At 28.4% G+C, this 25,617-nt stretch overlaps 1 protein-coding gene across 1 annotated transcript; it reads left to right on the plus strand.

The window, feature by feature from the left end:
• LOC113364285 (protein rolling stone-like) lies at nt 1-25,565 on the plus strand. The gene is made up of 5 exons (XM_026606774.1): nt 1-92; nt 8,133-8,234; nt 21,558-21,774; nt 23,498-23,617; nt 25,412-25,565. The coding sequence occupies exons 2-5, from the start codon at nt 8,151-8,153 to the stop codon at nt 25,450-25,452; spliced, it is 462 nt and encodes a 153-aa protein (XP_026462559.1). The 5' UTR covers nt 1-92; nt 8,133-8,150; the 3' UTR covers nt 25,453-25,565.
• Nucleotides 25,566-25,617: the final 52 nt, after the last annotated feature.

Consider the following 25,617-nt stretch of genomic DNA (forward strand, 5'->3'; position numbering starts at 1 on the left):
AGATGCCATCAGTGAACGCGTGTTATAATATCCGGAACTAATTACAAAATATTTGTGCAATTGTTGTTTTTGGACTAAAAATTATTTTCTGTGTAAGTATTGAGATAAATAATTATGAATTATACTTAGAAAACTTCTTGTACTGAAATAGAACATTTTGCGATATGTATGGATATGATATATTCAGAAAAGAGTCATCATGATAAAAATTTGTCGAATAAGATCTGATAATAAATAATCAAAATATTTGTGAACTTAATGTTCAATACTTTTGCTGTTTCCAAAATTCCTTGTTTGATAAGAATTTTCTTCATTAGAATTGAAATAAAAAATTACGTGACAGATGTATATATAATTTTTTACAATAATAAAAATAGAGAGTCATCGTGATAAAAATTCGTTGAAAAAGAGTGATAATAAATAATCGATCAATCGTAGAAAAACTTGAAATTTGAAAGTACCTGATGGAATATTTCATGAAAGATTGAATTATGATATCAATTATTAATGAACAAGTTTTGTGTCAAGACCTAACTTTACATAATACTTATAACAGCAATTTATATTTATTATTAAATTAAATTAGTGTAACAGCGTGGCAATATATAGGACACATGTAATTTTGTAATCCACTTCCTAACCTAAAATTTATTAATCTATTAAAATTTATCTTAAATTTATCTTTTTTTTATTTGGACGCTAAAATATCAATACGATTACAAAAAAAAATATATAATAATTATAATATGTTAATCTCAAGTTTTGCAAGGATAAAATGTTAATATTATTGATAAAAACATATTTTACTTAACATTTGTATTAACAATTCTAAAACATATTAATAATTTATATTCAAAAAACTATGCTAAAAATCAATTGACTAAAAAATACATAGGGCTAAATTAGAAAAACTTCTAATTAATTTTAGTTGAACAATCATATGTCAACTCAAAAAAAAAAAGAAACTTAAAAAAGCTTCATTATTATTATTAATGTTTGAAATAACGTTTGAGTCAATCATTGCAAAAAATTGGATTTTTTATCGAGTATTATTAAATTGATTTTGAATTCTTGATATCAGTGCATCATACGTGAGGTTTTTAGGGGGAGGAGGGGTTGACAAAAAATCACAAAATATCACGTGGGGGAGGGAGGGGTATAGTAAGATATCACGTGTATTTATTTTTTAACTGATTTTTTTTTTAAGATCCAACATTTCCAAAAATAAATTCAAAAATGTTAAAGTTTTATCGTAACGTGAAAATACACGTTTGGTAGGGGGAGGGGGGTTAATTTTGAATATCATCAAAGGGGAGGAGGGGTCCAAAAATCCTTAAATACTAGCTCACGTGATTAATGGACGCCCCCAAACGTAAAATTTTGGCTCATATACACACTTACATATTTTTTTTCCAATGTTAGTCTCAACGGATTCGGAATGACTTATAACGTTGAGAAAACATAAATTATCAAATACGATTATCTGGCGAAAACAAACTCAATTGACAACTTACTAAATATTACCATCTAAAAAATTACCATAATTTATGATATAATTTTGCGAAAAGTTTACCGAACCTGTCCGTATATCTAATAAGCAAATATTTGTGTACGATAATATAGCCTACATAATAAAACTCAATCGAATTGTTCAATAAAAAATATTTATTATCTCGAGTGCAAATCTGTCGTTATCGGTATAAAAAACTATGCTAATCTATAATGAAAAATATATGAGCATTAAAAGATGCCTTAATGATTATTTAGAATTGTTATAACGCGATCGAACAATAATAATTGATAAATAAAGGCGATAAAATCATTTTAAAGTTTGTTTTTAATATTTCAATTATAAGAGCTTGCATTGCAATTAATTCTTGTAATAAATATTTGAAAACGCATTCTATTAAGAAGATATTTGATTATTATTTTTATTATTATATCATTCTAACTAATAGTGCTTTGTAACGAATTCTTGTGAACAATCCCGAAATAAATATGTGAAAACACCAATAAACCAATATATGGAAATGTTTATTATACAAAGAATTTCTGATAAGATTTCAACAAATCAACAGTGATTATTATTCTTTTTATTATTTTATGTTGATTAATAACACTTAACAAAAACAAGCAATCATATCATAGCAAAAGTATTTTGATTAATATTTGCAAGATCATGATATAATTTTGTAGATAATTTGTAGTATTGATATATCAATAATCCTTATCATTTGCAAAATTTCTATTTCAAAACATTTTGCAAAATCTGTATCAAATCAGTCCCAAATACTAAAAACTATAAAATTCACTCAATTAAAAATGGAAAAGCTCATCATTTACATGAAAATTTGTATATAAAATTACTATTAACCACTTTCAAAATTTGTTAAAGATTTTCATTAGTGAGAGTTAAAAATAAATGATCCTACTTCGAAATATTTTGAAAAAAATCTAGAGAAAACCAAGTCGAATTTATTAACAATATATTAGATACATTGCTGTCTAATTCATCAACTACGTCATGATTAAGTTAAATTTATTATATTATATATCATTCTGTAAATAATTTGTCATATTAAAATAATAATTTCCTGATCCTTTATAAAATCTAAAAATAAAGTGCTCTATTTCAAAATATTTTGCAAAATTCTGGATCAAATCATTTCGAAATAGTATTCGAAACTACAATTTTAAATTAAAAATTAGAAAGTTATACTCAAATATAAAATTATTAATCTAATTAATATTTTCTATTTTAGAAGAAGCGTCGTAAATGTCATAAAATTTATTATATTTAATAACATCTTTTTGTAATAATTTATGGTGATAAAATAATAAAATTGTAAGAAGAAAAATTAAAAATAATAAAAAAAAAATTGCAAATTTATATCTTTGTTCGAAATACAATTTTACGATTAAGTGAAATTTAAAATATTTCCTAGTTCAAGTAAAAATTAAAATATTTTGGTATGATAAGAAACAAATACTAAAACGTGTAACTATTCTTCCAGACTGATCTTGTAAAAGTAAAGAAATTATAATAAATAATATTAAGTATTCAAATATATACTCAAAATCTTTAAATATGTAAAGTAATAAAATGTTAAAAATATTGAGATTACTTTCATGATACAAGTTAATATTATATTATTTAAAAAATATTATATTATTCAAAACCAACACATGTTCAATCATTTTGGATTCTTTTGATTTACTTTATAATATTTTTATAATCTCAAAAATATTTATAAATAATATAATAGTAAATCATTTAATCTCAGTTTTCTCTATAATTAAATTACAGTATTCTCCTTGTTATTATTTATTCATAAAAATAGTTTAGAATTCCTGAATCAAATATGAAATTCTTATCAAGAAATTCAGTAGACGAATATACAAGTATGTTCGCACTTGAGATTTATAATAAATTATTTTAACATTGTATAGATTGAGAAAAATCTCATTATCAATCTTATTACATGATACAGGTGTTTCGAAATTATAAGGTACTTATATTAATTAAATTGTTGTTTATTTAATTAATTTATTAAATTAGAGAATTTCTTAATTAAGTTGTTACATGCTAAATATTTTCGAGAGATAAAATAGTTTATCTAAAGACTTCAAAATGATTGTTAATGTTACTTAATGAATGTTATAAACTTGACTTATACATTGTTCTATGTATGATATTGAAATTCCAATTCAAACTAGTGGTGTATGGCATCGTGCCTTGAAGAAAATTGCTGGTACTTCCCTTACCGTAAGGAAATATTCGAGATATTTTAAATGTTTCCAAATGAATTATTATAAATACTGCAACTTTCATCATTCATATCTTATAGACAAACTATTATAAATAATAAATTGGATGACAACGTTTATATAAAAGTTTAGATGAAAAGTAAATAAACAAAAGTTAATCAAGCGGAATTGGAAATAAAGAACCATATCTCTTATTTCTAAGAATTATATAAACTGAATTGCAAAGTTAAAATTATTTATTTCATATAAGGCTTTGGAACGTTAGTTAGAATTAGAATAGAAAATCATAATCAGACTCAATATTTAAAATAAAATTGATTTTCTTGTGTATAAAGTTTTTTTACCTTTCCCAAAAACTAATTATTTCTTCACCCTGTCAACATAAACAAAACGCTTTTTCAATGAATTATTCTGATCAGATGATCCATTCGCTCAATAAATGCTATTTTTTGCAATTTTGCTTCGTATCTCCGTAACGGCTAGCTCTGCCATTGCAAAAACACGAATCAAAACGTCTTCACATCAATACGAATCGAATGTTTTTTGAATCATACTCATTGATTGATTCATGCTCTTGAAAGCGTGGACAAAAAATTGTATATATATACATTATTCATTTTTTTCTAATGTGTGCCAAAAAGTCTAAATATTTGCAAATATATGCAAACATTTTCAATTTCAAAGTTAATAAAATGTCCAAACACAAATGCATTTGATTTTTTATCCATAAATGTTTCCACACTATATGTTGCCAAAAGACCAAAAAGATTTATTGATTGATACACTAAATAATCCCAATTAAAATCAATATTCTCAAAGAATCTTTTAATTATTTAAGAACAAAGTATTATCGCAATTCTCAAGTATCGATATCAGCAGCAGCTACTTCAACTTACCGACAATGAGTATCAAATACAATTTCAAGAAATTAATTCTGATAATCAGTTTCCTATAATTTGATCCATTCTAAAGAAAACAGTAAATATGGACCTCTTTTTAAGCCATGTTCTTATAAGCATAAAAGTGTAATCACTCTGTAATTCTTGAGAACTTTGCATTTATCTTATTAAATGAGATCTACTATTTTTACTAATAAACAATACTATTATAATTATTATTAAAATAATATACTTTGAACAGCGATCATAATTTTTGATATTCTTTAACAGCTGCTGTATTAATTATTGTTTGTGACGATTATTTTTACTAATGACTAGAAATCCGAATGGTTAAATTGATTTAATATATTTGAATATTATTTTATTCTGCTTAATCAATAAGGAATCAATATATTAATTTAGAGGTGATTTAGAGGTAATTTAATGTTGTACAATTTTTTATGACAATTACAATTAAACCACTTTTCGGACTAAGACTATAATATTTTAGTATGTTCATTAAGACCAGGAACTCTACCGCCATACAAAGTTTCATTAAAATCGTCGAAACATTTTTTTTTAACAATCAATTATAAAGAAATGACCTGGACGCTCTTTGTCAAAAACTAATCAGCACAATTTCCAAATGATATCTTTCGAATAGTTTTTTGAACTTTCAAAATCGGTTCTGTTTATTATAAAGAAACAGCTCGGCCGATCGCATAAAAAAACTAACCAACGCGAGTGCTCTAGTTTTATCTAATGGCTTTATTATCTAATTGAAATCTGTTAAGCATATTTTGAGAAAGGTCTGACGTCAAAAAAAACACTGCACATTTTCTCAAACCTTTACAAATTTTAAAAATTAAACGACTTGCAGTGAGGCCGTAATACTTTAGTATGTTCTATAAGACCATGATATCCATCGTCAAAAAAAGTTTAATAAAAATTGTCGAAAAAGACATTTTCAGCATTTTATTACAAGGAAAATTGCTTGTAACAAAAACAAATCAGCATGATTATCATTATCAATTAATATCTTTCGAATGGTTTTTTAGTTTACAAAGTTGATTCAGGATTGTAGGATGAAACGTTGGCAAAAATTTTCACACCTTTTTGCTGATTACTATAACTTAATTAATCATTGCTAGTCTTTATTAGTTAAATCTAATTGCTTTAAAATTTTTGAAATCAATTCAGCCGTTTTTGAGAAAACACATTATACGCATGCATTTTCCAAGTTTGGTTTAATTCGAGTCAAAACGACTTGAAAAATATAAAATCGGAATTTTCTCGCTAAAACAAACTTCTCCTTCGGAAAGAAATTTATTATAGAATAAATAGTATTGCACAGGGCAGATACCTGAACTCCAACTCAATTCATGGAAGAATAGTTTGTGTGATTTCCCATTGCCATTTCACACCGCAGTGCGCAAAATGGGCTATTTTTCATTGGAAACATATGTTCGATCTGAATTTTCAAGTGAAAATGGACATCGCTACTGCACGATGTCAGGTCTTTGAGAACGCATATTATATATAATAAATTAATTGAAAATAAATTTTTATATGGTATAAACTCAATTATTTATTTATATAATTGTGAAAAAAAAATTAATAAATTGATTTAAAAACAATATTTTTAAAGATCCGTTTAATTAATTTTTTTACAATTTAATTGTTTCTACAGAACCCATTTTCTAGACTTTTAATTATGATCGCGAAATGATAATAAACAGTTGAACAAATATGCAGACAAAACAAGCTTTCTAAGAAAGAAATCCTTGAAAAGTCAAAAAAAATTGCTATGTATGCAATAGATTTTATACTCTTTTTATTTTTTATCTATTTTCAGAATAGTTGCATATTAGAAGAATGTAAAAAAAAATGAAAGAATTAGTTGGATTTAGAATAGTTGAATATAGAGATCACACTAATATAATATATTGGTATATAAATTAGTTAATTATTCATGAAAAGAAAAAAATAATAAAAAGACGTATGAAAAAGAAAAAAGAAATGATTACTGTATACTCTTCAAGTATTTCCTTTAAAAATCAGCATCCAAAAAACAAATTCTCATACAAAATCGATTGCGTGTATAATCTGCATATTTCTGTAATAGTTTTTATGTTGCACATCATCATTTCCAACAAGGTAATTGAGCTCTTATATTCGCAAGAGTAAATCTTTCTCATATCTCAATACCACGCTCAATTTGCATATAATTCTTTTATTATATAACATTTCTTTTTCATCATTTATGACATACTTTTTATACGAACAATGATCATAATGAGTATGTATTTCGACATTATATTTATAATCTATTATGCAAAAAGTTTTTTTGTATTAAGTTCTATAGGTGTGTTTATTTGAAATATTTGTCAATATTTTGAAACATTAAGTACAATTGACTACTTGATTCTTGATTAAAATAAACATATTTTAATATTTAAAAATATATATTGTAAGCATATAATATATAGAAATTTTTTCAGAGCATAAAATGTTCAGAACACAAATTGTGTATGAAAATATTGCTAAAGATATTAGTAGTAAGAGCTTAGAAAATTACCTGGACTTGTGGACTACCATGAATATTTCAAAAAAATATAAATAAAGAATTTTATCATTTTATTTATTAATATTTTTTTCGATAATATGATAGTTTTTTATATATTTTAAATTGAAAATATCATTTAGCCAAATATCTATTTATCCGTATGTATAAACATATTTAGAAAACTCAACATATTTTGTTCTAATAATAATTATCTGGCCATTATGTGTAATATTAATTATTATCTATAAACATCTTTGGAATAAATTCCATTGATGATACTTAATTTATTTACATGTAATCATACATGCTGTTAATATATTATTGTATCATTTCAATTAGTAATTTATATTATGTATTACAAGCACTTGATATAAAATGTTGTCAATTTTTAAGCGGTGATTTATAAAATTATTGTTTAATTCATTATCAAACGCAGTTTTCTTCATTGCCATTCATTCAATTTGTCTCAATTATAACCCTAAGAAGTTATTTTACTCCAATAGTTTTTAATATATTTCATTACGTATAATTATAACTTTATTATTTTTTTAAATTAAAAAATTGCAACATGTAAGAGAAAGCACAAAAATTATAATCAATTTCAACACTTCAGAGTTCCATTCAGATGCCTATTACTAAAATGCAGGCAAGTTAAGGAAGCTAATATTTAACAAATACAATTTATTAGAGAATTTTAAACTGCTAACAAAATCTCTGGCAATATTTTATAGTGAAATAACTGATTAGAATACTATTTTCAAATGTTCGAATTAACTTAGCATTATTCGAATAAATTCATTAATAGTCGTACAATTTTCACAATAATTGAAGAAAAAACAAGAAAATTGTACGCACTTTAATGTATATTAATTCCAGAAATCATTAAAATAGCCATAAATATTTAAATTTTTTTTTTTCAGACTTAGTATATTTTCACTATGGGTAACTGGTTTAAGCAAGAATTTCAAGTAAACAATTTTAAATTCGAGCATGATGCCCCTGAAGAATTCGTGGTATCGCAGGTTAGTCACAACTTAATTTAAGTAATGTTATATAATTAATAATAAACAATACAGACATAAAAATAACAAAAATATATTGAAAATTAGTTGTTAGCTAATATTAATCATAGTTTGATTATATTATTAAAATATTCAGGCGTTCGAATTATATTATTTTAATTAGCTCATGATAGATTTTATGTATATAAACGAAAATAATGAATTTATATTTTTATCATGGCAATTACGTAATAAATTATTGTATTAATGGCTATGAATACAATAATACCATTAAAGTCTTTAATGAGAGGAACAAACATACATTAATCAAGCCAGTAAGCATTAAATTATATTAATTGTAAGTTAAAATCTTCAGAGCAATACAACAAAGAAAAATTGTAGAAATGGATAAAAATTTTATTATTTTCAAGCATATTACATAATATATGTTAGACATATTATCTATTGTCATCTTCAGTGGAATGTACTTTGGTATGTTAATAATCAATTAATGGTAATGATAATAGTACACAATAACACTAATACAGTATTTGTCAGTTTAAGTAGGAACGGGTGGTGCATGGCATCATGCCTGAAGACAAATTGCTGAAACTTTCCGTACCAAAAATATTTTTTAAAAAAAAAAATCTTTTTTTTTTAAATTGCAACACAAGTAAAACATTTTTTGAATTATTGAAATTGGACGCTCCGTTACCATTTTTAGTACTTATTGCCCCATAATTTAAAATAGTTTAACATAAATACGTATATGAAAATACAAATATAAAAACTTGTCATTTATCTGGTAAAAAGAAGGGAAAGATCCATGTATGCTGAAATCATACAGACCCATAAGCTTACTTTCTATTCTTTCAAAGATTTATGAGAAACTTTTGCTTAAAAAAATTTTAAGCGAATTAGAAAGCAAAAGCATTATACCCCAATACCAATTTGGATTTAGAAAATTGCATTCGACCATAGAGCAGACTCATAGAATTGTCCATTATATAAATAAATCTCTAGAAGAAAAAAAGTACTGTTCAGCAGCATTCTTAGATATACAACAAGCATTTGATAAGGTATGGCATACTGGACTATTCTATAAATTAAAAATGAATTTGACGTACTCTCTATATTTAATAATAAGATCATATCTGTCAAATGGGAGTTTTTATGTAAATATTTTAGAAACTGAATCATCAAACCAGACAGTTTCCTCAGGTGTTCCACGAGGAAGCGTCTTGGGGCCAATTCTATTTTTAATATACACATCTGACATACCAATAACAACTAACACTTTGATCGCTACGTTTGCTGATGATACGTGCATTCTAGCCAGCCACATAGATTCCAGTTCTGCATCTGAGTTACTCCAAAACCATTTAAATTTATTAGAAAAATGGAACAAAACCTGGAGATTTGAAATGAATGGCTTAAAGTCAGTACATGTCACATTTACACTTAGAAGAGAGACTTGCCCACCAGTAAGAATAGGAAATACTCAAGTACCTCAAGAAGACCATGTGAAATATCTCGGCATATACCTCGATAGAAAACTTAATTGGCGAACTCATATAAAAAAAAGAGACAACAGCTTGAGATAAAAACCAAAAAGCTTCACTGGTTACTAGGAACTAAATCCAAACTAAGCGCATACAATAAGCTACTTTTATATAAAACTTTATTCAAACCAATTTGGTGTTATGGTATACAATTGTGGGGCAGTGCTCATAAGACCAATATAGAAATTATACAGAAATTTCAAAACAAATTTCTGAAAATTGCCTTAGGAGCTCCAAAATATGTTCCCAACTGGTTAATTCATGCTGACACGAATACACCTACCATAAATGAAGTAATAACAAAAACAGCACAAAAGTATAGAAACAAGCTAATCAATCACCCAAATACATTAGCAAACTCATTGATAACAGAGAACTATCGTAGAAGGTTGAAAAGAAAAGCGCCACTGGATTTAAGCAATCAACTCTCCTGAGAAAAAAATGGAAATAACTTAATCATTATTTATAAGAAATTATTTAATAAGTAAATATTGTAAATTTTATATCGAAAAAACAACTACTGAGTTGTTTTTTCCAACAAGTCAAAGTAGTATACAATGTACCTTTTCGGCGGACTATTGTAAATCTATTAAATTTACTGAATGTCCTATACTGGACAGTTGTAAATAAAAAGAGTTAATAAAAAAAAAAAATTATCTGGTTTTTCTGGTCAGATCTGCCATAGGATGATAGGTCAGTAATAGATCTACCATAGGCTTTTTTTGAGACTTACTTCACTATATGCTCATAGTATCATTATTTTAAAATGAAAAAAGTCAATAATAAAAAAATCAGATCTTTTTTGCAAAGAAATGTACAATCGACATTAAAGTATATCAAAGTGTTTAAATGTATAGCACATATCAATATATCAACGTTTATCAATTAGAAAATATGTAAATATTATTTGTTTAAAATTGTTTAACAATCAATATATCAAATAAAAGTTTCTATTGTTAATAACTATGAAGGTTAACGATTAACCGAATCTTAATGCAGAATAAAAGAAGGTTACAAGCTGGATTTACTAGTTAATTCAAATTTGTGTAAAACTCAAAGTCACCTACAAAATGTGTAGAGAAACATTTCGGTGAATATATATATATGTTTTTAATGATCATTATCTGTACCTAGCTTATTAATTAACAAACTTGAGAGTTTAGTTCAAAATTCTAAATATAATATTTCTTTTGGCATTAACAGTTTTGTTATTCATTTGTGTCCTTTGTTTTTATTAAATAAAAATTATTATTATAGAAAAACCGGCTGCATTTCTTTTAACAAACATGGTTTGTTTACAAAGTAATTTCATAATAAGAAATAATAAACCATAAAAATTAGCACAAATACATTTATAATCAATGTCAATCCAAAACCGGCAAAATTATTTAACGAATCCGAACGCATGACTTTCACTTTAACGCGTACATATATTCGTGGAGTAGTGTTAATCCACACATGTGCATTTTAGTAAGAGGCTTGATGTAATATTTTTTTCCAAAATTGTTGTAATTTTAGATGAAAATATATTTTTAAGTGAAAATATTTTTTTCAAGCATAACTTTAATATAAGTTATATAAGTTTAGAAAAGGATTCTAATAAAAAACCATTTTGCTCGATAGGAACTAGAAGGCTTTCCAATTGGAACTATATGGTATCCATCTAATAGGTCATCAGTAAAATAATAGTATCAATGCAACAAGTTATAGAATGCCAAAATTCAGATTTCTACAATTAAAACAAAAACTTAAAAAATAATAGGCATATTGTTTGGCAGCAGATACAATTTTTTTGAAGATGTCTGACAACAATGTCTGAACAGAACCTATTAATAGTGCATAGAATATATTTATTAAAAATAACATGTGTTTATCTCTACTCATTTCATTGACAACTTTTTTATCTCTTTTGTATACAAAACAAGAAGTACGATGCTTTTTATATATTTATATTTATATTTATATTTAAACAACACAATTGTACAATTATAGATATTATATGGTACATAACTTAAATTAATAGATAATAATACATACAATATAAAAATGAAATATAATTAAAAAAAAATATAAAGTTGTATACTCATCTGATAGATATATAGAGTTTTTACAGAACAACATTTTGGGCATTTAATGTTAGAAACTAAAATACTTGATGAATTTATATTATTTGAGCTACTAGCAAACTTATGGATCAAATGTCAAATAAATGAAATAGTATTTATTTATTTGAAGCCACTAATAACAAATACTATTGCTAAGACGTAATTTTGCTTAAACTCAAAATTCTTAAAATTTTTATTATATTCATGTTATAATAAATATAACAATATGTAAAAAAGTCTTGTCTGACTAGAAAATTTTGCTAGTCAGGGATTTCAAAACACTTTGTAAAGATATAGACAAAAAACATATTTCAAATATATTATGAGGAATATATTCCAATTATTTTTAATCGATTACGTCATCTATTTTCTGGATCGTGTAAATTCGAAATTATTTATTTCAAACAGAAAAAACTAAAGGCTGCAACTGAGACAAAAACAGTTACTGGACAACATTTTCGAATAGGCATACTCTCAATTTTATAAAAAATGGTTAAAAGTTCAATTGATTATATATATTAGAAAAAAATCTAATGAAAACAGAAATATTACAAATATATAGATTTAAAGCTAGGTGGAACTAGAAAGGTAACGTTAGATCATTAGTAAAATAATAGTATCATTAACAATTTAAAGAATACCAATAATTCTGATTTCTATATTAAAAAAAAAGGTTATAGAAATGATTAGTAAAAGATGCAACTATTTAAGAGGTTGATAGTCTTCAAACCTTAAAATGTTGTGCATTTATTTTTGTCAATAGGAAATGTACGAAAAATTAAGAACGCAATTACAACATATTCGAATGGACTTCGTAAGAAAAGCTCAGAAGCTCAATTGATTTTATTTTTTATGTATATAGACAATGAAGAAAACAAATAAAAAAAGCGAGGCGTCAATTGTTTATAGAAAAAGAAAAGAAGCGAGAAAACTAAAAAAAATCTAGCGTATAATGCTCAAAAAAGTTTTTTTCTTCTTTTACATAATGTTACCCCTTAAGGGGGGCGATACATGTAATCGCCTTAATTTTTACCATTTTTTGAGGACTTTTTAAACTGGGAAGGAATAACTGAATCTTTTTGAATTTTTTTATGGTTATTTATTATATATTAAAATACACAAAAACATTTTTTTTTTATTTTTTTTTTTTTAAATGGCTGCCGTAAAAATAGATCTGCCAAGACCCTCTCGGAAAACGCCATCAATCTGCGGGCGTTCTCACTTTTCGTACGGTGATCTGAATTCAAAAAAATTAGTTTGTACGTATTCATAAAACATATATCTTCTAGTTAAACCAAAAAAAATTAAAAAAGTCACAAATCGTAAATTGGCAGACCTCAGAAAAAAAAAGTTCGATTTTTCACCATTTTTTCACTGTTTTTTTTGGTAAAAGGTTAATTTTTGAAATTTTTTTTGGAATGTTTGAGGTTTAACTAGAAGCTATTACTGTAAAGTAGATGTGTGCAAAATTTCATTGGAATCGGTTGAGAACTTTTTGAGTTATCACGCCCGCAGTATTCAAAAATGTCGTTTTGAGAAAAACGCGTTTAAAGTTTTGACACAGAAACAGATAAGAGTACAATTGCACTCGAGCGTCGAGTTGAGGCGTGGCACTTAAATGAGTTTTTAAGGTATAAATAATGATAATTTTGTTTTGAATTTTTGCAGGCATATTTTGAGATGTTATTGTAACGATTTATGAAAAAAAAAAATCGTTTTTTTTTTCTTGTTACATGTATCGCCCCCCTTAAATAATAAAAGAAAAAATCGTAGCTGTGGCAGGCGCTTGGATTTTGATCACATAATCTAAAACCCGCATATCGGCCAACCTGGTATCAAGCAGCGGTTCCTTTTCACATAAAAATATTGATGAGCACATGTTTCCCTTATGAAAATAGCCCTTCCGTAGCTTATGCAAGTTAAAGGTATATAATCACTTTTAGAACAACTTTTTTTTATCTGGCTGTGTGTGACCAGCTGCTCTATTATTTTTATCTAATTGTAAGCAGAAAATTATAAGTTATCTCGTCTTGCAAAGTTTTGTTTATTCCGCATATAAGTGTAACACGCTGACACAGTAATGATAATACTCGGAACGTATATTGTATAATAACCATAATAGCCAGTACTGTTATGTATTCGAATGCAATATCGGTTACCTCATCGTAAAAACTGAATGTATTGCAGAAATACACAAGAAACTAAAGAACTAACTAGTACATTTGAGATTTATATGCCAATATTTTTAAAATTGATGAAACTGTATCTGATAAACGGTCCAATCAAGGATTAAAAGGTATGCAAATCTTAGAGCAAATTGTGAATCACATTTCAATGAAGAAATTAAAGAAATAAGATGACAATGGACATCGCAGATACAATGCAATATTAATATTAATAGAGCTAATTATTTAGCTCTATATTTCTTCTATTATATAATCTTCTCCTTGAATAAGATATTTAAACGTTATATTAAATTACAGGAAAGGGTACTTGATTTTGCGCTCAAGACCAATTTTGGTCATGTATGCGATACATTTAAAAAAATATCTTTAACATATTTCCTTATAATCAACTAGAAACTATAATTTCTAATAATCAAATAAAATATTTTTTATAACCAAAATGAAAATAAATAATCTTATATATAAAAATGGAGCTGTCTTTCAAATGTCCGAATAAAACTCGAAAACGGCTGAATCGATTTGACCAGTCTTAGTCTTGAAAAATTCGTGCCAATCCAGAGATTGTCCAAAAGGTGAGATAATATTTCAAATCCGCGTAAAAACTTTACATTTTTAATTTGAAAATTTTTGTAGAAGCGTTCCTAGAAAACAATGGACGGTGGCTAATACGTCAAATGCCAAACGTTTTTGAAAGATGATATTCAATTACATTTAATAGGATGTTTTACGTGAATATTTACGACAATATAAGTCGAAAGACAAAAAAAAACTTGGATTGGATTTTACCATGTTTTCTATAGAAAGTATATAAAACTTCCAGTTTGATTGTATTGACAAAATATCGGTAATCTTTGAAAATCCATAATAAAAGCATTTTCTCCCGTTAGTAGTTTTTTAGTATTAGTTAAAAATGTAATTATTTTGTAAAATACCTTTGAATTAAAATAAGGTTTTAAACGTATTTGCCACCTGACCGTTCCAAATTACCCCGCCTATAGGGTAAAAAGGTGCCGATAACGAATTTTTGAAAGACATCAAAAAAATACATTTCTACAATGATGAAGTAGATGGCAATTTTACTGAACGTAGTCAGATAATTGTTTGTTAATTCATCGAATGTTACTTGAAACTTCGTAGCTTAAAAATTTCAAAAAAAAAATTGAAAAAAAAATTAAAACACTTTTTTCCCAAAAGCAATTATTTTGTTAAAACAAGCAGAAAGTTCTTTGAATCATTCAAATCGGACACTTAGTTCTCTCAAAAACTGCCATTTTTTGTACATTTAGCTCTATCGGAATATCGGAGTATCGGAGTATAGGAATGTCGAAATATCTGAATATCTGAATATCTGAATATCTGAATATCTGAATATCCAAATATCCGAATATACGAATATCCGAATATCCGAATATCCGAATATCCGAATATCTGAATATCCGAATATCTGAATATCCGAATATCCGAATATCCGAATCTCGGAATATCCGAATCTCGGAATATCCGAATCTCGGAATATCCAAATCTCGGAATATCCGAATCTCGGAATATCCGAATCTCGGAATATCCGAATCTCGGAATATCCGAATCTCGGAATATCTGAATATCTGAATATCCGAATCTCGGAATATCCGAATCTCGGAATATCCGAATATCGGAATATCCGAATATCGGAATATCCGAACCTCGGAATATCCGAATCTCGGAATATCCGAATCTCGGAATATCCGAATCTCGGAATATCCGAATCTCGGAATATCCGAATCTCGGAATATCCGAATCTCGGAATATCCGAATCTCGAAATATCCGAATCTCGGAATTTACCGAATATCTGAATATCCGAATATCTGAATATCCGAATATCCGAATACCCGAATATCCGAATATCTGAATAGCAGAAAGTTCTTTGAATCATTCAAATCGGGCACTTAGTTCTCTCAAGAACTGCCATTTTTTGTACATTTAGCTCTATCGGAATATCGGAGTATCGGAATGTCGAAATATCTGAATATCCGAATATCCGGACATTCGATTATCCGGACATTCGATTATCCGGACATTCGATAATCCGGACGTTCGATTATCCGGACATTCGATTATCCGGACATTCGATTATCCGGACTTTCGGTCATCCGGACTTTCGGTCATCCGGACTTTCGGTTATCCGGACTTTCGGTTATCCGGACTTTCGGTAATCCGGACTTTCGATTATCCGGACTTTCGGTTATCCGGACTTTCGGTTACCCGGACTTTCGGTTATCCGGACTTTCGGTTATCCGGACTTTCGATTATCCGGACTTTCGGTTATCCGGACTTTCGATTATCCGGACTTTCGGTTATCCGGACTTTGGATTATCCGGGCTTTCGATTATCCGGGCTTTCGATTATCCGGACTTTCGATTATCCGGACTTTCGATTATCCGGACTTTCGATTATCCGGACTCTTGATTATCCGGAATTCGGATTATCCGGAATTATATTATATATCATAAATGTAAATTAAATCCAAAAAGATGATGTCACCAACACATTTCCAACTTTTAGAAGTTTTTCCGGGGTCCGGAAAGTCCGGATAATCGAAAGTCCGGATAATCGAATGTCCGGATAATCGGATGTCCGGATAATTGAATGTCCGGATAATCGAATGTCCGGATAAACGAATGTCCGGATAATCGAATGTCCGGATAATCAAATGTCCGGATAATCGAATGTCCGGATAATCGAAAGTCCGGATAACCGAAAGTCCGGATAACCGAATGTCCGGATAATCAAATGTCCGGATAATCGAATGTCCGGATAATCGAATGTCCGGATAATCGAATATCCGGATAACCGAAAGTCCGGATAACCGAAAGTCCGGATAACCGAAAGTCCGGATAACCGAAAGTCCGGATGACCGAAGGTTCGGATAATCGAATGTCCGGATAATCGAATGCCCGGATAATCGAATGTCCGGATAATCGAATGTCCGGATAATCGAATGTCCGGATGATCGAATGTCCGGATGATCGAATGTCCGGATAATCGAATGTCCGGATAATCGAATGTCCGGATAATTGAATGTCCGGATAATCGAATGTCCGGATAATCGAATGTCCGGATAATCGAATGTCCGGATAATCGAATGTCCGGATAATCGAATTTTCGGATAATCGAATGTCCGGATAATCGAATGTCCGGATAATCGAATGTCCGGATAATCGAATGTCCGGATAATCGAATGTCCGGATAATCGAATTTTCGGATAATCGAACGTACGGATAATCGAATGTCCGGATAATCGAATGTCTGGATAATCGAATGTCCGGATAATCGAATGTCCGGATAATCGAATGTCCGGATAATCGAACGTCCGGATAATCGAATGTCCGGATAATCGAATGTCCGGATAATCGAATGTCCGGATAATCGAACGTCCGGATAATCGAACGTCCGGATAATCGAATGTCCGGATAATCGAATGTCCGGATAATCGAATGTGCGGATAATCGAATGTCCGGATAATCGAATGTCCGGATAATCGAATGTCCGGATAATCGAATGTCCGGATAATCGAATGTCCGGATAATCGAATGTCCGGATAATCGAATGTCCGGATAATCGAATGTCCGGATAATCGAACGTCCGGATAATCAAACGTCCGGATAATCGAATGTCCGGATAATCGAATGTCCGGATAATCGAATGTCCGGATAATCGAATGTCCGGATAATCGAATGTCCGGATAATCGAATGTCCGGATAATCGAATGTCCGGATAATCGAATGTCCGGATAATCGAATGTCCGGATAATCGAATGTCCGGATAATCGAATGTCCGGATAATCGAATGTCCGGATAATCGAATTTTCGGATAATCGAATGTCCGGATAATCGAATGTCCGGATAATCGAATGTCCGGATAATCGAATGTCCGGATAATCGAATTTTCGGATAATCGAATTTTCGGATAATCGAATTTCCGGATAATCGAATTTCCGGATAATCGAATGTCCGGATAATCGAATGTCCGGATAATTGAATGTCCGGATAATCGAATGTCCGGATAATCGAATGTCTGGATAATCGAATTTTCGGATAATCGAATGTCCGGATAATCGAATGTCCGGATAATCGAATGTCCGGATAATCGAATGTCCGGATAATCGAATTTCCGGATAATCGAATGTCCGGATAATCGAATGTCCGGATAATCGAATGTCCGGATAATCGAATGTCCGGATAATCGAATGTCCGGATAATCGAATGTCCGGATAATCGAATGTCCGGATAATCGAATGTCCGGATAATCGAATGTCCGGATAATCGAACGTCCGGATAATCGAACGTCCGGATAATCGAACGTCCGGATAAACGAACGTACGGATAATCGAATGTCCGGATAATCGAATGTCCGCATAATCGAATGTCCGGATAATCGAATGTCCGGATAATCGAATGTCCGGATAATCGAATGTCCGGATAATCGAATGTCCGGATAATCGAATGTCCGGATAATCAAACGTCCGGATAATTGAATGTCCGGATAATCGAATGTCCGGATAATCGAATGTCCGGATAATCGAATGTCCGGATAATCGAATGTCCGGATAATCGAATGTTCGGATAATCGAATGTCCGGATAATCGAATGTCCGGATAATCGAACGTCCGGATAATCGAACGTCCGGATAATTGAATGTCCGGATAATCGAATGTCCGGATAATCGAATGTCCGGATAATCGAATGTCCGGATAATCGAATGTCCGGATAATCGAATGTCCGGATAATCGAATGTCCGGATAATCGAATGTCCGGATAATCGAATGTCCGGATAATCGAATGTCCGGATAATCGAATGTCCGGATAATCGAACGTCCGGATAATCGAACGTCCGGATAATCGAATGTCCGGATAATCGAATGTCCGGATAATCGAATGTGCGGATAATCGAATGTCCGGATAATCGAATGTCCGGATAATCGAATGTCCGGATAATCGAATGTCCGGATATTCGGATATTCGGATATTCAGATATTTCGACATTCCGATACTCCGATATTCCGATAGAGCTAAATGTACAAAAAATGGCAGTTCTTGAGAGAACTAAGTGCCCGATTTGAATGATTCAAAGAACTTTCTGCTATTCAGATATTCGGATATTCGGGTATTCGGATATTCGGATATTCGGATATTCGGATATTCGGATATTCGGATATTCGGATATTCGGATATTCGGATATTCCGAGATTCGGATATTCCGAGATTCGGATATTCCGAGATTCGGATATTCCGAGATTCGGATATTCCGAGATTCGGATATTCCGAGATTCGGATATTCGGATATTCGGATATTCGGATATCCGGAATATCTGAATATCCGGAATATCTGAATATCCGAATATCTCTAGAAATTGATTAGAATATACATTACTTAGCAAAACAACGTTTGCCGGGTCAGCTAGTAATTTATATATTTTCAGAAACAAATGCTTCCACTTTGAATTTGTAATTACGATTATCCGTAAAAAGTAAAATAAATGAAATAAGAAGGTATTTTTCCTTTGGTAAAATTGTAAAATATACATTATTCGTTCGTTATACAGTTTTTATTATTTAAAGAAAAAAATTATAAATCGATCATATATTGCAAAAAAATTTAATATTTATTTCAATGTTAATCAATTTAACCCACACCTATTTACTTACTTAAAACGCGATTTCGATAGAGATATATGCCAAAAAACAATTTAACATATAATATTTCTTAGCCTGTTGTATTTTATTTATGAGAACAATAAATTTGCCTATTATCATACAAACATAATTAACGTCATTCATCACACGTAATTGTCGAGACGTTCTTGATTTTTTAAAAATTAATTCATATTTTTGCGTAATATAGGTATCAGCAAAAACTCTAATTATAAAAAGTATCTATTTCGTTAAGTTTTTGGCAATTTATAGGAAAACTTTTAGAAATTTTAATTCTGCTAATTATAAATCAAGTTATAAAGAAATGTTTATTATTTAAGAAATAGAAGTACCAATTGAGGCAAAACTATTGAACATATAATATAACTTTATTTATTGAACATATAATAACTACATATAATAACAAATAATGATTGTATTTTATTTCTCGAACCAGAAACAGAACAGAACAAATTTCAAAACAAATCAAGATTTTTGAAATAAATTGTTGTAAAGAAGTTAAGAAGGAATCTTTATAAATTAGGAATGAGTTCTTGAAAGGCATACATTTTTAAATTGTCCACCTTTTTTCGAAAACTATATAAAACCTTCTCTTATTGTATTTTGCACTTATAAATTGATATAAAAATTAGAATAGTAACGTAACAATTGCAATCTAACATAAGTTTTTATTTAAAAAATATCGCCAATACCAAAATGGAGTCGATGGTTTTGTCGAAATGTTTATGTTAATATATCGTGAATTATTAGTGCTTATGTCAAATCTCATAAAAGTTACAAAATTATGATGATAAAACTATCAGTCATATGCTGAAAAATATTACTAACGATATATATCATCATGATGATATAGCAAATTTTGCCCACAAATAGTCAAAACAGTATAATTACAAGAATAAAGAAAAACATTTTATTTATTTGCAGATTAATTGTATTATCTTATAGTCATATCAAATTAATGCACGATTATCATGCCATTGGGAACAATAAAAAACATTAATAATAAATTCTGTAAAACAATGATATTTTTCAAAATTAACTAGATCCACCGCAGGTAAAGAAGATATCCTTGACGAATTCAAGATGTTTCAATGTGATCTTTCTTTTCTTAAAGATCACCAATTAAAAGCTGTATATTTCAAAAACCCATGATGCAAGACAATAAATTAATAATGATTTTAAAATTTAAACAACAATAATCAAAAACAACACGTAAACAAAATGTATAATCACTTATTAACATGTGGACTTTGAAAATATGTTTGAAATCTCATTTTTTTGAAAACCTTTGGTCAGAAGATGTTTTACGAAATATTGTTATTTATACTATTTTAGAAAATACAGTATATCCAAAATATCAAAATAAAGTCGATCATCTTTGATTGTATCTATACTGACAACTACTTATTGTTTTCACATATTTGTCCTCATAACTTTTTACAAAATTAAATTAAAATGATGTAGATTTATTAATACAAGTAAAAATGCTTTTAATTAAAAAAATCAGAATGATTTCTATGATTTTATCTACACTCACAATTTCCTACAAAAATTAATAAAATAGATTTATTTATAAAACAGTTATTTCATTTTATTTTATTACTTTTATCTGTTTATAACTTGGTAATATATTCTGTATTTAAGTTAGTTTTTTAATTATTAAAATTTTTTTAATGTAGAACGTGCCTCCTACCAAATTGCGTACGTCTGACATGGCTCATGTAGAACTTCTTAGCGTCAGACACATATGACTGATATGGCGGTTAACGTGTTAAATTATGTTATTTTTTTCTATTTCAGTGGCAAGATGAGTCCATCAACTGGCCCCACATGGTTTACCGATGGATGCTGGGGCTCTTCTTCTTCTGCTTGGTAGTGGCCTCGTGGACACTCCAAGAAGAAGGCCCCGAACTCTGGCTAATCTATTTAACACATTGGGGAATCGTCTTCTGTTGCGTGCAAACGCTTTTTGCCGCGGTATTGGTTACATACCGACACTGCCAGATACTAAAACTTCGTAAGTCAGTTTAGATTACATATAAAGTTGATTAATGTTAAATGGAAATTAATGTGAATTGTAAAAAAAAATCTAAAAAGGATACAGCAGTCACGAACTAATCTTGCTCTGCAAAATCTGCTTTCTTACGTCATTTTACAGTTATTCAAAGTTAAGGTTTTTTAGTCGTTATTTTTATCTTGTTCAGACATTTAGTTCTTCATGTTTACTAGATAGAAATTCAATAAGTTTATGTATTTCTATTTTTAGGATAATAGTGCATTTTTCTATAATTGAGATGAATTTATGTATGAACATGAACAATTTAACTGAAATGTTTTAAAAACAAAAAAAACACATCTGAGATTCGTAACATATTATTTTTCGATTGTGAGCACACTAGATTAGTTTTACAGACATTAATATAATTTTATAGTATTTAATAGTTTTATAAGATATATTGTTAATTTGGGTGGGGTAAAAGGAAACAACTAAATCTTCACCCTGGCAAAGGTGTAAAAAAAGTTAATAAAAAAGCAATTCAAGTTAAAATAAGAAATTTTACAAGAGAAAAAGTTTTTTACTATTTTATTTAATAAATAGTTTTTTCAACTCGGCTGATGAATATTTCTGACGAAATACCAGATCAAGGTTTAACAAGGTTTACAGGTGTATCTCTGTAAAAAATGCACCCATGTAAATTTATAATTTGCATTGGTTGAATAAATTAGCTATTATTTTGTAAAAAAAACCATTTAAATAAAAATACAATTTTTGCCCTGTAGCCGTCAAAATTTACTCCGTCTATGGGGTAAAAAAGACCAGGTTACAAAAATTTATGAAACAGCAAAAAAAAAACACACATTTCTAGAATGATGAATTTGCTGTGATTTTTACTGAACATAGTCAGATAGTTGATTGTTTGATATGTGTTATTTGTTATGATATTATTGTTTTAGTTTTCATAATATAGTTGTTCAAAGTCAAACTGGACCTTTGACCCCCGCTCTTACAATATTTTATACATAATTAATAAATATTACAATAGTAGGCGCTTTCTTCAGCATTTATCTTCTAAATAATTTATGTATATTTCATTCAACAACATAAGAAAACATCAATTTTAAAATAATAACCTTTATTCATACTGCTATGTTCTTATATTATTTTATTATTCGTATGTTGTATATGTGTATGTAGCTTTTCATTCGATATAATTATCAATGATTTAATTTCATATTAAATTTATAAGTCTGTAAAAGCCAATCTGTAACACATGAAAGTACCTTGCAATTGCAAAATGTTTGTCGGCAATTGCGAATTTATTGCATGTGGAAATATTATGCCTGTATATATAATGAATTTCATCACAAATATTAAGTTCAGAATATTAATCACTTTAAATCCAATAAATTTACCAGTAAAACCTGGTAAATGAATGCATTTATATACTAAAGGGCTTTAAATAATGTGCATATATTAGTCTAAAAAAATAAGTGATATTTATAGGTGAAAAAGAAATACAAAAGAGCCTAAACATTGTGGATTTACAATATGTAATAAAGCCTAAACATTGTGAATTCGTTCGTATTTTTATTGTAAAATAACTGAATAAGTAACACCAAAAAGCTTGTTGATCACAGTATTGTTTTAATATCTTTTTACTAAACGTCGTCAGGAAATAATTATATTATAATAATTAATTAATTTTGATAATGTATTTTTTTCCCAAAATCTATTTCAGAAAGCGTTCCGTACTATGAAAAAATGCCGCCTGCGTACAAATTTTACTGGGCTGCACAAACCTGCACGGTTACGGTGGCCTTTGGCATCAGTATTATCTATTGGACACTTCTTCATTCAGGTAATTGTAATTTATAATGTACTTTTTCAAATTAGAATTCGAATCTTAAATAAATTTTCATGCTAATTAAACTATCGAGGGCAAAACGCTTTTCTAATTTCTTAAAAAGTGCATTTTATTATTTAGCCGGAAACCATTAGAACAATTGAAACTTGGTCACCAATTCCGATAAATTATTAAAAATTCATGATTGTTCAGTAAATGAAGATAGGAACACTGAACTTGCTGTTCTAGGTCAATGCCATATGAGTTATTTAATTTTCTTCTGAATATTGAAGTTGAAATATATTGATATACTTAATTCAGCAGTCAAAGTATAAGTTTTCATATCATATTACTTGAAACAAGAAAAATAAGAACTCAGATTTTTTTACCCTTTTGCAATTGAAGGCGCAAGTGTGAAAATGAAAAAGTTATTGCGCATTGCTTTCCTAAATAGAATATTTCAAAAAAAAAACTTTACAAAATTATATATCTTATAAAGATTTTTTAACACAAAGTAAAAATATTTTTTCAAGAGCTTTTATAATTTATACAGAAGTGATTACTAATTTGTATTATACAAATCTGGTACGAGAAGAAAATATATATATATGTGATTCTTTCGCAAATAGAAAATTTCAAATCATTATGCATTAAATTTATGTATCTGCTCAAGATTTTGTAACAGAAGTGATGAAAAATAAATATTATAAACAAAAATCCTATTTCTCCGATACTTTTCTGTTACCAACTTGACTATGTTTGAAAAATATGTTTGTTATTTCTAAAAATCCTTGAATAAAAGTAATAAATAATATTAATTTTATTTACATCATTTAAATAAATGGACTCTTTAAAATTTGATAAAATTTTTACAAAAAACTGACAAACAGCCCACAAAATTTAAATAGATTTAATTCAACTTCAGACAAGAATGTTCGTTTTTTTTAATTAATCCCTAATTGAACAAATATATTTTTTTCTCTATTTTACTATATTAATTTAACAAAATTTCAATTTAGAAAAAAAACTTATTAAAATGAAAAGAAATCAAGTGTATTCGTTAATGCAAGGAATTGAAAGACTATTTTTTTGGTAAAAGAATTCAAATGCATTATTTTGGGTCTTATCTAAAAAAAAAAAAAAAAACAGACCCACAGACCCATTTCATTTAACAAAATTTAAATTCAATTTCAAACAAAAATGTTCGTTTTTATTTTAAATTAATCCCTAATTGAACAAATATATTTTTTTCTATATTTTGCTATAATAACTTAACAAAATTTCAATTTAGAAAAAAACTTATTAGAATGAAAACAAATCAAGTGTATTCGTTAATGCAAAGAATTGAAAGACTATTTGTTTGCTAAAAGAATTCAAATGCATTATTTTGAGTCTTATCTAGAAAAAAAAAAAAAGACCCACAGAGCCATTTCTCTATTTTACTATATTAATTTAATTAAATTTAAATTTAGAAAAAGAAATTTATTAAAATAAAAAATAAATCAATGGTATTCGTTAATACAAAAATGAAGGTATCCAGAAATTGGACAAAAAAACAGACCTAAAGAACAATTTCTGCATGACACGAGTGCGCTAATGGCCAGCAAATTTGACCCACCCGAATTAGGGTATTTAATTCGATTTTAAAATAAAATAATTGACAAAAATAAGAGTCAAATAGAAATAAAATTATAGAACACTTGAAGAAGTAGATATTTTTGTAAATCTTAAGCCTTCGTCTCAGTCTTCTAATTTGTGTATTTATATTTACTAAATATAAATATAATTAATTTTATTTTCAATTCACAGCACAATACAATACTGTGATGAATTTCATGACGCATGGATGAATTCCATATTAATGATGGTGGATTTGTTCGTAATCGCACATCCAACAAAATTACTGCATTTTTACTTAGCAATAAGTGTAGCATTCATTTATGCAGTTTTTAGCGTTATTTACTTCTGGGCCGGCGGTTTAGATCCGTAAGTAGGAAAGCATTCATACAAATCTA

Source organism: Ctenocephalides felis, unplaced genomic scaffold (genome assembly GCF_003426905.1).
Source record: "Ctenocephalides felis isolate EL2017-DRISC unplaced genomic scaffold, ASM342690v1 CF-g0.4_SCAFFOLD_00845, whole genome shotgun sequence".
Taxonomy (NCBI): Eukaryota; Metazoa; Arthropoda; class Insecta; order Siphonaptera; family Pulicidae; genus Ctenocephalides; species Ctenocephalides felis.

What these genes read in the sequence shown, in the direction of transcription:
- LOC113364285 (XM_026606774.1), top strand. Translation starts at nt 8,151, where the DNA reads ATGGGTAACTGGTTTAAGCAAGAATTTCAAGTAAACAATTTTAAATTC. An exon ending in CTGCCAGATACTAAAACTTC is followed by an intron (nt 21,775 to 23,497) that starts GTAAGTCAGTTT and finishes AATCTATTTCAG; the next exon opens with AAAGCGTTCCGTACTATGAA. An exon ending in TTGGACACTTCTTCATTCAG is followed by an intron (nt 23,618 to 25,411) that starts GTAATTGTAATT and finishes TTCAATTCACAG; the next exon opens with CACAATACAATACTGTGATG.